General features: G+C 47.3%; 3 protein-coding genes across 3 annotated transcripts; 1 reads left to right on the top strand and 2 right to left on the bottom strand.

Moving 5' to 3' along the window:
- Positions 1-1,259: 1,259 nt before the first annotated feature.
- F5891DRAFT_987916 (uncharacterized protein) lies at positions 1,260-2,016 on the bottom strand (the record flags this gene model as incomplete). Its single annotated transcript, XM_041377962.1, has 2 exons — positions 1,260-1,287; positions 1,367-2,016. 2 exons carry the CDS (start codon positions 2,014-2,016, stop codon positions 1,260-1,262), a joined length of 678 nt encoding a protein of 225 aa, XP_041217081.1.
- Positions 2,017-2,289: 273 nt separating this feature from the next.
- F5891DRAFT_1283149 (uncharacterized protein) lies at positions 2,290-3,462 on the top strand (the record flags this gene model as incomplete). Its single annotated transcript, XM_041370562.1, has 4 exons — positions 2,290-2,422; positions 2,458-2,558; positions 2,613-2,717; positions 2,770-3,462. 4 exons carry the CDS (start codon positions 2,290-2,292, stop codon positions 3,460-3,462), a joined length of 1,032 nt encoding a protein of 343 aa, XP_041217080.1.
- A 719-nt stretch (positions 3,463-4,181) lies between these two features.
- F5891DRAFT_186342 (uncharacterized protein) lies at positions 4,182-12,796 on the bottom strand. The gene is made up of 35 exons (XM_041370831.1): positions 12,347-12,796; positions 11,861-12,285; positions 11,507-11,811; positions 11,350-11,458; positions 11,256-11,291; positions 11,188-11,200; positions 11,031-11,130; positions 10,863-10,977; positions 10,797-10,813; positions 10,715-10,742; positions 10,641-10,653; positions 10,549-10,591; positions 10,434-10,499; positions 10,062-10,383; positions 9,851-10,010; positions 9,768-9,797; positions 9,534-9,714; positions 9,416-9,478; positions 9,323-9,366; positions 9,146-9,267; positions 8,840-9,093; positions 8,758-8,789; positions 8,639-8,708; positions 8,545-8,581; positions 8,360-8,497; positions 8,230-8,313; positions 7,618-8,174; positions 7,223-7,568; positions 6,510-7,174; positions 6,071-6,457; positions 5,760-6,022; positions 5,651-5,714; positions 5,572-5,591; positions 4,632-5,517; positions 4,182-4,577 (listed from the first exon to the last, which is right to left on the bottom strand). The coding sequence occupies exons 1-35, from the start codon at positions 12,504-12,506 to the stop codon at positions 4,361-4,363; spliced, it is 6,372 nt and encodes a 2,123-aa protein (XP_041217079.1). The 5' UTR covers positions 12,507-12,796; the 3' UTR covers positions 4,182-4,360.
- Positions 12,797-14,839: the final 2,043 nt, after the last annotated feature.

Below are 14,839 nucleotides of genomic sequence, written 5' to 3'. Positions count from 1 at the left end.
TTATCGTTGTATGGCTGTAAGTACTCTTTTCTGATTCTGAAAAAGATATGATCGTCTACCCATTTTTCTAATGGTCCAATGCCGTTGCTCCTAAAGATTTCGGCGCCCGCGTCTGCTATGTGTCCGTATACTCCTGCCGAAGGGGTGGCTCCAAACGCAGTGCATGTGTCGATGCAGAAGTGGGAGTCTGATACTCTTACTATTCCTGCCGGCCATTGCGAGGGGCGCAGTGGGATCGTCTGGTATGCTTCTGCCACGTCTCTTGTGGCTGCCTCTGAACCTGGTGGAAGACTTGCAATTATTAGATATATGTTCGAAAATTTGCCCCATGTTATCGGAAAGTCACTGGCATTAATGTAGGAGTTTATCGAGGGATTAGGATGTGAAACGTTTGGGGATGCCGGAAAGGAAAAGTTTTGTACGATCCTGAATTTGCCTGGCTTGCCCGGCTTAGGGATTATGGACAGCGGTGACGATTGAAACGGTCCTATGAGACTTTCCAATGATTCAGCTCGAAAGGGTCCAATGTACCTTCCTTTGTCCAATTCTTTTCAGATGATACTTTCAAACTCGTTCTGGTACTCGGTAATCAAACTTTTATTTGGTGGAACCTGCATAACGCTGACAGGAGGAAAATCTATCTCAAAACCTAACTGGAGACTGTTTAGTATCTTGGCGAAACGCCCAAGAAGTCCTGCTCTTCGAAGCTCCTGTTCCCATGCATCAGCCTTGTATGGCGTCAGTGGTATCTGCCTTCTGCGCTCTAGGGCATCTTTGGGCGCCATGCGTAGCGGCTCCGCAGCCTGAACAGGCGTGGCGCGCATCGTGTTTTGGCGTTGTGCATCCTTCCTCCCTCTGCCAAGCGGTACAGAGTTGCTTCCCGTCTTTAGCCCAAAGGCCTTTGCGGATGCACTCTGCGCAGGTCTCGAATTTCTTGTCCCATGTCTGCTTGGCTGTACACTCGATGGTGCGGTGCGGGTGTCTTCCCAGACAGACTGCGCAGCAAGGTAATGGGCCTGCATTGACAGTGGGACGGACTGTTCATACCTTCTTGTTGCTGGACAAATAGTCCTCTGCGGGAGTATATGGGCGCTTCTGCGAAGCTGCGAGGTACTGCGGTTGAGCTGTTACGAAAGCTGCTGCCGCTTGCTGAATAGCGATAGCCGTCTCCTTTTCTCTCTTCTCATTGAACAGCTCTTCTCTCACTTCGAAAATTAAATCTTGATTGAGGTCTTCAAGGCTCCATCCTTGCGCTGTTCCTATAGTCTGATGCCAGTGTCGTCGTTGCTGGGATTGATATAGTAGTAGCACTCGTTGTTTGAGTTGATCTGGTGAATGGCGCCAACGATGTGTCTGTAGAGCAGACCAAAATTGTATATGCATGTCCGTCCGATCATCAGGCCAGTCATACAATTTCATCATTGTGATCATGCGAGGGGCGGCTTCGTTGAATTCTTCCCAAGACAGATTCTCGTCTTTCACAACCGGAGCCACTTTCGGGTCCTTAACTGCCGCTGCTGGGATCCAAGAGTGTAGACCGTCTGCTGCTGGTAACATTACCATAGCTTCCAGTTCCGCTATTAAGTTGGACAGTTTCGCGTCTTCGAGACCATGGTTGGTGAAATAATGGAGCTCGCAGTAGTCTCCGGATTTCATCTTCCTTATAGCGTATTGTGCTGGGAGAACAGTGGGGTCGGAAGGTACTTTTCCGCGCACTATGGGTGCGTACTTAGTTTTATTCTTCTTCCGTTCCTCTAGATGTGCAGCCTCTTCTTCCTCCTTGCGTTGTTGCTGACGTTCTTCCTCTTCGTCCTCTTCTCTTTGCCTGGCCTCTATCATGCGTCGTTGTCTGAGTGCCCAACGGTCTTTCTCGGCATTGTTAGCTAAGGTCCATAATGCTGCTAAGGTCCGAGCTGCATTTTCATTCGAGAGGCCTTCTTCTACTAATTGTCGCCGCGAAGCTTCGTGTTCTTGTGATGTGAAGTCTGGCCTTACTGCCAAGTTAGGATCTTCCATTTAGTAGTACGGTACTTCGTGGGTCTTGTATGCAAAAGATGAAGCTAGAGTAGTGAGCTTCTGACGAAAAGTGTCTCAGCTGCGAGGTGGGCAGAACCAAGAGGTGCTGCGCCACCTCGCTTATTTCGCGCTTAGACTTAATTCTAGGCCTGCCTCGTGCCTCGGCCGGCCTAGCCCGCCACTTATCTCCGACTCATATGATCTGATTAGGATATACGACACCGCCACTTGGGAGCAAATCGCTATCCTTGAAGGTCACACGTGACACAAAGCATGTCACCGCCCTCTCCTTGTCTCGGAACAATCGCCTCCTTGCAAGTGCATCTTATGACAAAACAGCGTGTCTATGGAATCTTGACACCAACCTCCCAGTTGGACCACCCCTCCAGCATGAAAACGTTTTGTGGTCCGTAGCTCTTTTCTCTGATGCAAAGGTGCTAGTTACTTCCGAGGACACAACCGTGTACACTTGGGACGTTCACGCCATCCTCAAAGAAGCTGGCCTTGAGGACCTACTTTCCATTGGTTCCAATATTGTCACGGTAAGTGTCAACGTATCCATATCACCCGCTCTCTCTGACAATGTCTGTTGTTAGGCACCAGAGGAGAGACGGGAACAGGAACAGACGGCACCTCAAGATGACGATTCAGTAATACAGCATACACCTCGCTCTTCGCTCAGTGACAGGTCATTTTTGGAAGTACGTGCCGAGTGCGCAATCTTTCTCATTCATTATAACAGTAATATTCTAGATTGATGCTACGCGGTGTCCTGGCCAATTTGATGATATAGGTGAACTTCCGCCAATGTTTTTTCACGGCATGGAAGCCCCTCAGTCCTCCCCAATGGATGGTGCACACCCACATTCCTCTGCAAATGCATTCCTCGCTCGCCTTTTCTCACTCCTCCGCCGCTTTCGACCCGTCAATGATGAAACGAGTGAACTTCCGCAACCTTCACGACCTTTGGCGGTCCATCTACGCGCACTCCTCGCTCGCCTGTCCTTACTCATTCACCACTTTTCACCTGAAAATGATGCGCCAAATGACCTTCAGCGACCCTCCACGTCTTCTCGGTTAGATCCACATGTGCTTTTGGCTCGCCTTTCCTCACTTTTCCCTCGATCTCGACTCAATACTGATGAAGAAGCCGAACATCGTCCAACAATGCCTTCGAGTTCATCTCCAGATGGAAGGCTCATCAGCTGGCTGTCCTCACTCTTCCACTCTCAACCTCACCAACGAAGCCGAACATCATCCCACAGTGACTCCAAGTTCACCTCCAGATGGAAGGCTTGTCAACCGGCTTTTCTCACTCTTCCGCTCTTGACCCCACACCAACGAAGAAGCCGAACATCGTCCCACAATGACTTCGAGTTTACGTTCAGATGCGAGGCTCGTCAGCCGGCTGTCTTCACTCTTCCGCTCTCAACCCCACACCAATGAACAAATAGAACTTTCGCAATGCCCAAGTCGTCCTCGCGTTGTCGACGTGGCTGCAGTGCGGGACAAGCAGGTATGGCTCTTCTTGGTGCATTTACAATCGCTGTGGTTTAATGATCTCTGTTCAGACTTTGGTTGTTGCTCGGGGGCCAAATCTTAAGAAAGCAAAACGAGTATATGAGCAACGAACCGAATCGCACGCCTTGAAGCTCAGGCGTCGTCATCGGGCACTCAGCCTGCCCATGCTTCAACATTAGCCACATCTCCTATTCCAGGTACTAATTCTACCACAACAGGTGCAGCAACCCCACAGTCACCACCCATCCCATGGTGGAGTCAGCTCGTGTTATTTCTCTGCTGTACATCTCCACCACATGCCAATAGTCATTGATACAATTAGCATTGTAGCATTCGGACAACCACTTCACCTTTGCTTCTAGTGATTCCGCACCTATGTCTCTTTTATGAATACACCATCAATCTGGTTTCCTCGTCATGAGCCTCGTGAAATGCACTGGACAGGATAATACTGATTTTATCATCGGGAAGGACGGTGTACTTCTGGTCGGTGAAAATAAGGACGTCTGACCACAGTGCCCAAATGTGATGCACCGAAAACCTTGCGGTCTCAACAATTCTCGATGGGTATCGTACATCCTGCCTCGCTGAGCCAGGCCAAAAGAGCAGACTGGGTGGGTTATTGGTAGTAGTAAGTATTAAGGTGATCATGACGAAAACTTGTTTATTGTCTACTTTCGTTAACGTTCGTTCTCGCGCGTACAGGCATCGATTTACGGAAATACACACTGTACAATATGATATATGATACACCGACGAAATGGCAGTCCACAACCTAAACGAAATCAACAGTCGTTCATATCCTCGACATTGGGAGCAGGTATCAATTTCTCCTTCTCACATGAATATTCTTTGCAACAATGCCCTTGAAGGCTATTTGAAAGTCGGATTGCATATCTTTCATGTTGCCGGGAACCTTCTGCATGAATTCATCGACCTCTGAAACTCTAGATTTGAGTGCGTCAATGTCACGGTCACGATGAGCGGGCGAGGAAGGTTCCAGTTGTCTGCGTAATCTCAATCCCTGCCTGAGAAGCGCTCTATAAACAGGACAGTGTTAATTATTATATGTCACGGAGTAAGGGAGGACGGACGCTAGCTCGCTTCTCTGCTTGCCCAACTCCTCAAGTTTTTCATAAGGTTCCTTGTTCCAAAGGCTTTTTGTCTTCGCCACGGCCGCGCAAGTCAGAGTAATGCCTCGTTCCAAGCACACCAGGAGGTGAGGCAATGGTCCAAGGAAAAGGAAGGTGTAATAACCCGAACGCCATTCAGAGGACTGCGTCTCCTTCAGGCACGTCATGAACATCGCATCAATTTCGGCGTTAACTGCATGACTCGAGCGGCGTCTGATGTAACGACGGTATGCTTTCTGAATTCTGCAAGCCGCCTCTTCCTCCTCCACCAATGGTCCGTTGGTGCGTAGCAACTCGCTAAGATCATGTGCAAGCAACATCACCGCATCACGGGCCTCGGTATCAGCGTTCGCCGTGACATCTTCCTCCATTTCTTCTTCTTCTTCGAACTCTTGAGGTTGCAATTCCACTTTTTCTTTTTCATCGTGTTGGATAACCTCTGGTGGGTCCTTTGAATGTTCTAAGCGAGGTACAAAGGCAGGGGCCACTACTTTCAGAGTAGACTGTGCAGTCACTGCGTATGATGAAAGGAGATAGGGGATCTCGATGATCTTCTCGTATACGAGTCGTCGGACTATATAGACTCGGGTACACTGGTTCATGGTTTTGTAGACAAGATGCACCAGGTTGCTCACTCCTTTGTTGTCGTCCAAAGCCAGGAGAGCTCGCAAGTAAACGTCTGAGGGTGGCGCCTGTCCTGGCAAGGGTGTCATGTACCTGACCACGACATCCACGAGTTTCCGATAGTTAGCTAGACGCCAGTTTGAAGGAGGGTTGTTGTCGTGCAGAGAAAGAATGATATTGTCTACTTTGTTTCTCAAGAAGCGATTCCTGATGTTATGAGCAACTAATGAACACAATTCAGCAGCGAATAGGTATTGAAAAGAAATAGTAAACGTACTAAGGCAGAGGACCCTGCAGCTGTAATACATGTGATCAGCATGCACATCGCCGATGAACAGATACTAAAATGGACTTACATCCGGGAAATGAAAACATTGCGGAGAATAGGCGTAAATTTCGCGTAGTTCAGCCAGAGGAAATCTGCCTAATTGTAATCTCGGATCTCTGAGAAGTTAAGAGACTCACCCATGCCGGCTTCTACGCGCAATGCTTCGACCAGCCTCGCTATCTCATCTAGAAGCTTGGCCATCAAAGACAGGTTGGTTTTTTTCTCCGTAGTGAAGTTATGGGGAAACAGCAGCCATTTACATGGAAGGACGACGTTATGAAGAGGAAACTCATTCAAGTCTGGGTCCATTCGGTACTTGATTACAAAAGCGCTGCAGACGTCCTCGATACAGTCGCACAACATGGAGAGGTTGACACATACACGATTGTCGAGAACGTGCCTGAATTGCACTCAGTTCATTGCACGCAGAGACAAGAAGAACGCTTACAGAATATACAGAATCCCCGATGAGATGCTGCTGCGGGTCGCTCCTTGGTAAGAATTGAGCAGGTCATGAACCATATAACGATTGTCCCCCTTGCGAAAGAGTTCCAATGGTCCGGAGATCGTACAATTTGCTCGAGAGATGTAGACAGGTGCGTCGTCCCTGTCAAAAGCAAAACTAAGACTGGTTATTCCCATCAATTCCGTCAAAAATTCAGCCTGGGTATGGGATGGGTCGAGCGAGTAGAAGGATTCGCGAATCCAGAGCTTCACCACTTTCATGCCATCCAGACGAAGAGGCATCAGGTTCATGTCGAGGTCCGCAGGGGAACCTTGAATGAAGAAGGGTGGATTGATGGCCTCATAAAGATGCTTGAGCCAGCGCCTCATGCTGATAGAGTGATCAGTATGAGTACTCGAATATAAGCTACCTCCAGGCGTACCTTTTGCGTCGCTCAATGTATGGGTGGGCGGAATACATGAATTGCAAGATCAGGATCTGCCAGATGTGGATGGCAACACGCTTGTTGTAATACTGGCGATCCAATTTCGATACTGCAACATGCTCCTGGGGACAGATATATCGTCGACATACTCCAGATATCAAGAATTCCAGGCATTGAGAGAAAACGGGAGATTTGCAGCACATAGCATCGATCTGCGATATTTTGTCTTTCAAGATCGTTCGAATGGATTGTTGTAGCAGCTGGGTGACGACTCTACGAGAAGCTGTATACCCGGACGGATGTTCCGATACCCAAGTGATGCCCTGGCACATTTCCATTACATTGTTGTGAAGGAACGTTCCATCTGGTATGAGAAACTCGTCACCGGACAACCGCACGATGGAGAATAGTCTCTGAATAGCCCTATGCTCCATGAGGTCAGGGAAGGTCAAAATAAGATAGAGCAGTCGCGTATAGGCGTGAAATTGTTGAAGGAACCGTTGCATTTCATTGACCGTGAAAGCTCGAATATCTGTGGTTCGAGAGAATATATGGTCCAGACAAAGGAGAGCTGCTGGCTTGTTATCTTGTATATAGAAGTTAAGCGCAAGATTTCTCAACGGCTCATGATTTCCGCGCAAGATGTTTTGAAACATCGATATCTGGATGTCGATCAGTCCAGTGGTCACTTTGAGACTGCTAATACGTACTAAATCACGCGTGGCCAGCGTTAGTTTGTTCGTCTCCAGCTCATCAGCGATAGCGATAAAATGCCGCATTGGCTCATCAACAATGGATTTTGCCGTGATTCTAAAGGAGCATTTGCGCCAGAAGTATTCCAATATAGTATCGGCCGCACGAATAGTAGAATCGTTACTTTCGTCCTTGATGAATGCCCTGACAGCTTGCAAGGGTCTATTCTCTGATAAGTGGAGCTCTGCGGCCTCGTAGTACCTTGAGTGAGATTCAAGTAGTGATGCACGAGCGTAATCAAGATCATAGTCCTCCAGAAATTCGAGTTGTTCATCAAACGTGGAGAAGAGGGGCAAGGGAGTCCTGCGCAATTACCATTAAATAAAAATATCGTGGAGGGTCGAAGACTTACTGAGCGTTGTTCCTGCTGCAGTAAAACAGTCTGCACACAGTCCATAACTCCGCCTTGGTCTCTTCAGGTATATCCGTGCCATGGTAATTAAGGACATGGAGGGTCTTGTCAAACTGTCCAGCCTTGCGATATATTTTCGCTGCTTGCTCGAACTCTCGAGTATTGAAATAGGCCTCGGCAGCTTTAAGATCTTCTCCTGCTCGAATGTAGCAATCCGCCGAGTTACGATAGTACTGAAGCTTCTGATTTCCTGTCGCGGTCGCCCCACAATCAGTAAAGGCGTCGGCAGCCACGTTAAAAGCTCTTTTTTGGTCGCTGAGTAAGGCCACGCCGACACTAGAACGTGCGACTTCTCGGATTTGATATGCTTCGCAGACCTTCACTTCACGACGAAGGTTGGCACGTTCGAAGCAGTGGATAGCCTGCGAGTAGCGCTTGTGCGAGAATAGTGAGCGCCCGAAGGATGCCCATTCTTCTGGAGTCGAGGAGACGGCTAGAGGAGGGACATCGGTGCCGGGGACACAATTATAGATCTGGTTGCGAGACGTCCAGAATATCTGAAGAAAAATAGTTATCAGATCGAGTTACGCCAACACGCTGCTCTCAACGTACACGCATCGGCTCTGATCTATCAGATTTGTCAACGATCCATATGTTCTTCCTTGCCCGAGTGATCTCCACATAAAGAAGTGTGAGCTGATAAAAGTAAGCCGGTGTTTGTTTCGAGGATCGGTGTGCCTACCTCGCTACAAACCCCGGCGTATCGCGCCTCGTCTCGTTCAAAATTTGGTGCATATCTTTGACCGTCTACCCCATTGAGAACTATGCGCCATCGCGACAGATCTACAGCAGAATCCTCGAAAAAGTTGTACAGCAGCACCTGACCAAGGTCAGACATCCATCAGATAGCAAACTTAGCTTTCTCACATCATTGAATTCCAGGCCTTTGCTTTCATAAAGCGTCCTGCATACATATGTCAACATGAAAACGCAGAGCAAAGGTGGTCTCAATACGACTTACATAATTAGTCCAATTTGACCAACTTGGTCTCGTAACTTCTGACGTGCCGCATCGTCACGCACGAGAATGCCTAGATACCTTGTCAGTATATGAATGAAATCTCCAACCAATTACTTTACATTGCTGGGCTCCGAACTCAACGTGACTACCGCTAGAAGAATCCTGAGTAGGAAAGGAGGGATATCGTCCAGGCCTACTTACCTCGCCCCAAAGAAGAACTGTTCATAACGAAGGGCATCTTCGTCCCAACCAGTAAAAAATACAGGCTTGAGCCCACCAACCACCTCTTTTTCTTGCCGAAAACCGTCGATTGTGTTGGGCCAAAATTTTGTGATGAGTTCGATCACAGAATTCGCGCAGTTGACAATGCCACCATGTGATCTGTAGTTGATCGTCAATTGAAACATCATAGGCTGATGAAGATATGCTCCAGTGGAATTGATCGAGGTGTTTCGCTGCTGCTCTAAGATATCAATTCAGGCCCGATCTAAATCACTGTCTGCTAACCTCCATGCGGTAGAGAAACGCTTTCAGATAATTGAACCTAAAGGAACTTCCTGCAGAGATTGTCTGCGCGGTGTCACCAGCCCAGAACAAACCATCTGGATTCCCGCATAATTGCCTCAAAACTACAACGGGAAGCTCAAGTGATTTCTGTCAATGAGGGATGGTGTAACTACTTACAGAGTGCATCGATCAGAAGGATGTCTTGTACGTCGTCGACATACCTAGTGTAGGTGGTCAGGTGCAAGATGCATTGGTGGGGATAACACGTACATATAATCAATATGTTGGCCAGGGAACCTCTGGGTCCGCAAGACCTTGAGTATCGCATATGCACTGTTTGGGCATATATCGTGACATTACGTGGGTAAGAAAAAGGAATTGGTCGTACCGGTCTGCAACATCATGATGACATCGCTGCCTCTTGATTTTCGTATAATACTCGAAGATATCATACAGAAGTTCCCTCTGATTCGCAAAATTTGGGTAAGAACGATGAGGAAGACGGATGTAGTTTGGGCGATCGAGAACTCCTTGACAATTCAGTGCGTCTTCGGAGCCTTTGACAATCCCTGTATGTATATTCAAGAATTGTCAGTGTCAATGTAATACAAATAGTACTTACCCATGAATTCGCTGAAAACCAACCACGGATCTGATGGGGTAGTGTCAGTACTTCATTGTCATCACAAGAGAACACGATGCTACTAAGATTCTTAGTGAGATTCTGTGGAAAATGAGGCCAGTATTGATGTGCGAATACGTCATAGGTGACGAAACGGTCTTGCGCCTCGGCATCGTCCACATTGAAGACAAGTCCTGCGCTATCTTTCTTGTCCAAGATATCTGTTGCGATCATTTTTGCCAGCTACATACACGATTAGCTTTGGAGCTGTCCGGAGGACGGATTGGGACATACTCGATCGAAAGTTACAAAAAGCGGAAAGTGCTTGTCCTCAAGTTCGCTGTATTTCATGGGTATACTCATATGTGATTCGGGCAGGTCGTCGAGATCAACAAGGCCCTCCTGAACACTTCGTGCCTTCATTTTTGCAAGTTCCTCCAGGGTATAGCCTGCTAACGCCAGAGATTCGACAAGCTTCGCGAAATACACTTCCGCTCTCGTAGCGAGCACTCTGGATTTGGTGACGAAGATTTGGCGTGGCTTCGGCATGGCGACGGCGCTCATTTCCCAAGCTCGCTGAATGCCGAGAATCTTGAACAACATCGTCGTGGTTTTTCTAGTTGAGTGTGATAAATAAGCTACTCATATCAGGGGCAGGACGCTTACCCTGTACCGCTGCGACCCAAGACGTAACTTGACGTGGTGCACTCGACAATATTTTGTTCTTGTGGTCTAAACCAGCATCGATCAATAAATGTGTCTCATTGGGGGTATAACTCACGTGAGCTTAAAGACGTGCTCTACGTCTCGGTTTGCGATGAGACCTTATGCAAAGGTGAGAATAAGTGGCGAGTCAACTACATGATCGCTCACCATGCAGGAGCGCCTAAAACAAAAGGTTATTAAGTCAATATTCGCGTGCATATAATCTGTATTTATAAGCTTACTTGCGAGAATGTGACATATTTCTCCAAACTAGACAATCGTTAGATGGAAACCAATTTGTATAAGGATGGCAGAAATTCATACACAAGCAAAGGGTGAAGCTATGTCATGGGTCAATGACCGCACAAACGACATCTGAAAATACTCAACCATGTCTTTATCACTAAGATCAAGTGGGCTTCCTGAGCATTCTGGCTCATGTTCAGCTGGTGGGAATGACGCAGGCATAATCGCGCTGTCTTTAGACAGGACTGGTAAGGTGCACCTGCACAAGCAAGGATTCAACGAATTGCATCAAGAGCCGAAAAAGGTTCTCACCTTCTACGATATTCTCTGCCCTTGCGTGCGAGATGGCTACCCAAGGCATCCCATATTCTGCCAAACTGTGCATGCATATAAATGCCATATACCTGGATTACTGTAGTTCATATGAGTGTTAATGGCGGAAAAGATGTAATGGCTCTTGATAATTTACCTTGTCTTTCGGACTGTCAAGACTCCAATCTCAGTATCATGCTCGATGTCAATGTAGGAACGGCTTACCTTTCCATCCTGGTCAGGGATACAATCAATCTGATACTGAGAGAAAAGGTCGGTCATTTCCTGCTCTAAGCGACGTATGTGAAATTACGCTTACTACTAATCGTAAGTCCTTTGTCACCTTGGCGTCGTAGATGGGTATGCCTGCATCCGGCCCGTTAATTCGCTTGTGATTATCATCTGAGAAATGGCCATTCGATAGTTCTCTGTGGCAACGATGAGATCCTTGCAACGAAATTCATCAGAAGACAGACTTGATCTTCTTGAAGACGATCTTGAATGTCTTCTGATCTGCTCTACGGAATTCACGCAATTTTTTGTACGCCTCCGTGGATACGAGGATCCGCCACTCTCCGAACCCGTCCGCGTTGTCGAAGTAAAGCGCAGCCTTCATAGACTGCACCATTTCGCACGCACTAGGTCGGTTTGTTGGGCTCTCGACATCCTCGGTTGACGAAACTTCAGGCGCAACATCTTTAGCAGACTTCCCAACATTTTGGAGGAGTAAGGCTTTGATATCGCCTGCCAATTCCGTCCTCCGCAGAAGCGAGAGGTAGAACTTACGGAGAGCTGTCAGGGGAAACGTCAAAAGTAGCGAATATACTCACCGAGAGAGCATTTTTCAGCTCTGCAAGAATCTGAGTAGACAATGATGCGGCAGCCTCGCTCGTGAGAGGGACAACCACACCAAGCCTCACGAAGAGCGATGTGTCGATGGCCGTATGACCTTTCAGACGATTGCGCTTGTACATTTTCCGAGGCACCTTCTTCTTGACGAATCCATTATCAGACTCTGCACCAGCAATCCCCATAGTGTTCAGCGCGTAAAGTACAGGTAAAGCGCCCTCGATGAAGCCACTGTGACGATCGATGTCCTTTGAGACATCCACCGTCAGAGATTCAGCTGGAAAAGCTAAAAAGTACATGGACAGAGTGTCTAGCATTCTTCTCGCAATGGATGCCGGATATTCTTGAGATTTCGTTGGAAAGTTTGTCATGATCTGTGAGATTATTGCCTCGCGGCGATCCCAAACTGTTGCAGAGTCAGATCTAGTCAGAGAGTTGATGACGCTCGAAGAAAGTTTATGAGATACCAGAAATAATATATGCAAAGATATGAGGTGATGACAACATATGTTCAACCGTGGCTTGTAATGCGGTTGCTCCTGACGATGAAATTGCGTCCAGATGATACAAGGCGGCTCTGAGGCCTGCCTCGTTGACTATTCGATCTTTGGAGAGTAAGTCCAACATGGTCTGTTGAACAAGAGGCCGCGAGCTTGTGACGATGAAGTGGTTATATGAAAGGTTGGGGGACTTGGACTTGAGCTATGTCAATGATGGTTCAAAGAGCTTGAAGGAAGTCCGAGTGCGAGTCTGCAACGGGGTTGTCCTTATATCGCCGAGCCGGCGCTCTGTCTGAATTTCCAAACAGGTTGAGGCGCAAATGGTACGTCCAAAATCGACACCTGCAGGTAACCTGAAGTCATACATGGCGATAAACTTGGACCCTCAAATGAACCCAGATTGTGACAAGAAGTATACGACCCTAAGTTACGGAATAAATCGGCTCTCTATTTTTATGTAACAGGCCACCTTACACTCGTCTGGTCTAGACTGACCTTTCTTGGAAATAAGGCTACGGTTCGAGTACTCTTGCCAGTCGACACGACGACATTCCTGATATTCGATTCCTTATCGGGATGTTTTCCTACGCCATATGCATAGGGTATTGGGCATTGTGTAATTTGTACCAAGTTCAGCTGATCACGGTGATGGTCCAGCACGGGCTTGCGAAGTTCATGAACCTACAGCAGCCAATCCGCGAGTGTGGAAGGTTGTTATCAGTATGATGCACTTCAGGTAAGTTCAGGCTATCTGTGTGTCTCCCAGACATGTCCTGACCTCATGTTTACTAGTACAATTAACTATCATGTAAATCTTGACAGAACACATTGCAGAATATTGTCATTATTGTCATAACCCGTTCCTTCCCATGGTCGTCTAGAGGTAAATCGATACACACACCATGATAGGGTAGACTGACAGAATGTTCATTAACTGGTAATTATTGAGGCCCACTCCCAGGATACGATTCAGATCTACGAAGATGAAGACTCGGGTGCAGCACCGCTGCAGTTGGAGATTTTGAGCATACCCAAAGTGAACGATCACAGTGGGGGCAGATGCCATCAAGATCGAGTGGAGCTCCATGCAGCAACCTCCGCTTTGGTCGCAACGACTCAGACTATAAGGTATGTAGATCTCATTTGCATGAACGAAGTTACTCTCTTTCAAATTTTCAATGTACCATACACGCAGATACTGTTTTCGCATTCTAAGACGGACGATAATCCACACATTGATGTATCTATGCGGAAGCCAGGATGGGCCAATCATAATTGTATCATTTCAATATTTCACATCTTCACGGTGCAGCCTCGTATCATGACAAATATTCTTTTGTCCTTATCATCCTCATGCACAGCCGTACCAAATGCCTTCAACCACTCGTTATGATGCTTAAAAGAACGGACGAACACTAACCAATGGGCTAATGCTTTTCACGCCTCAACGACTCTCCGCATCCATGACACTCATCTCTTACCATCAAGTGGTATCATCAACTCCGCTGAATATATATACTCAATAGGTATAACTGTCGATTGCAGCAAGTCGAAAACGAATGTCAAGTCTGCGGAAGTACGGATTATCAAGCATTCGCCAAGTCAGTGAAGCAGGAAAGAGGTTGCGACGGATGTTTTCTTCACCCATGTAAGTACTCGACCCCAACACATGTTCTCACCTGAGTTACTTTGCCTTAGAGAGCTTTGCATATGTGGTACAACAAACGTTCTGGAACTAAGCACGAAGATATTACAATCCAGATGACGTGATCCGCGTGTATGATTCAAGATAAGGTGAAACAAGAATCAATGCATTGCTTCCTCGCCTTGATCGCTCGTGGGTTCCAACAAGGTTCATAACAACATCAGCATCGTGGTCGAACTTTTCAAGACTACAACGACCGAAGTAAGGATCCATGCCTGGCATCAAGCCCGTCTAAATTCTAGCAGGCTGAGCAGTCTATATCTTCCGATCAAAACTTCAAGCCTACCACTTCCAAAATATTTCAGAAATGTCTTTGGTGGGTCATAAAGTGCCGTTCTCGAGGCTGATACTCCCAAGGTCCTGAATTCTAGTGATAGGAAAGGTATCTAGCTTTTTCCGATGTAAGGCCAGTGTTGACAACGCGTTTTTAATAGTCTGGCCTCGGCAAGTCATCATTGATCAGTCACACATTTGGAGTGGGAAAAGAGGTGGGCCACGCTTCAACGAGTTCAGCTACTCATGCTGTCAATAGATCTTTGCGCACAATAAGCTAGCAGGCGAGGCCAACATCGACAAGGAGCTCATCTCACCTCGGAACGAAAGGTTTGTTCTCCACGATAGCAAAGTACCTGCCTGCAACGCAATATAGTCCAGCGTTCAACTTTGTACGTTCTCCTTGCCCTGCATCTGTCACTACTGCTAACTTCCTACTGCCGTACTCTAGTGTTGTCTCCAGTTCTTGAAACCAGTTCTAT

Source organism: Suillus fuscotomentosus, assembly GCF_016647785.1.
Source record: "Suillus fuscotomentosus strain FC203 chromosome Unknown F5891scaffold_186, whole genome shotgun sequence".
Taxonomy (NCBI): Eukaryota; Fungi; Basidiomycota; class Agaricomycetes; order Boletales; family Suillaceae; genus Suillus; species Suillus fuscotomentosus.
This window is presented reverse-complemented; position numbering and strand designations above follow the sequence as displayed.

Bases quoted from the DNA above. Each gene is read 5' to 3' on its own strand.
- F5891DRAFT_186342 (XM_041370831.1), bottom strand. From the start codon at position 12,506: ATGTTGGACTTACTCTCCAAAGATCGAATAGTCAACGAGGCAGGCCTC. The intron at 11,812-11,860 runs GTGAGTATATTC...GCTCTCCGTAAG, and splicing joins AGCTGAAAAATGCTCTCTCG to TTCTACCTCTCGCTTCTGCG. The intron at 10,978-11,030 runs GTGAGAACCTTT...TTGCTTGTGCAG, and splicing joins GGCAGAGAATATCGTAGAAG to GTGCACCTTACCAGTCCTGT.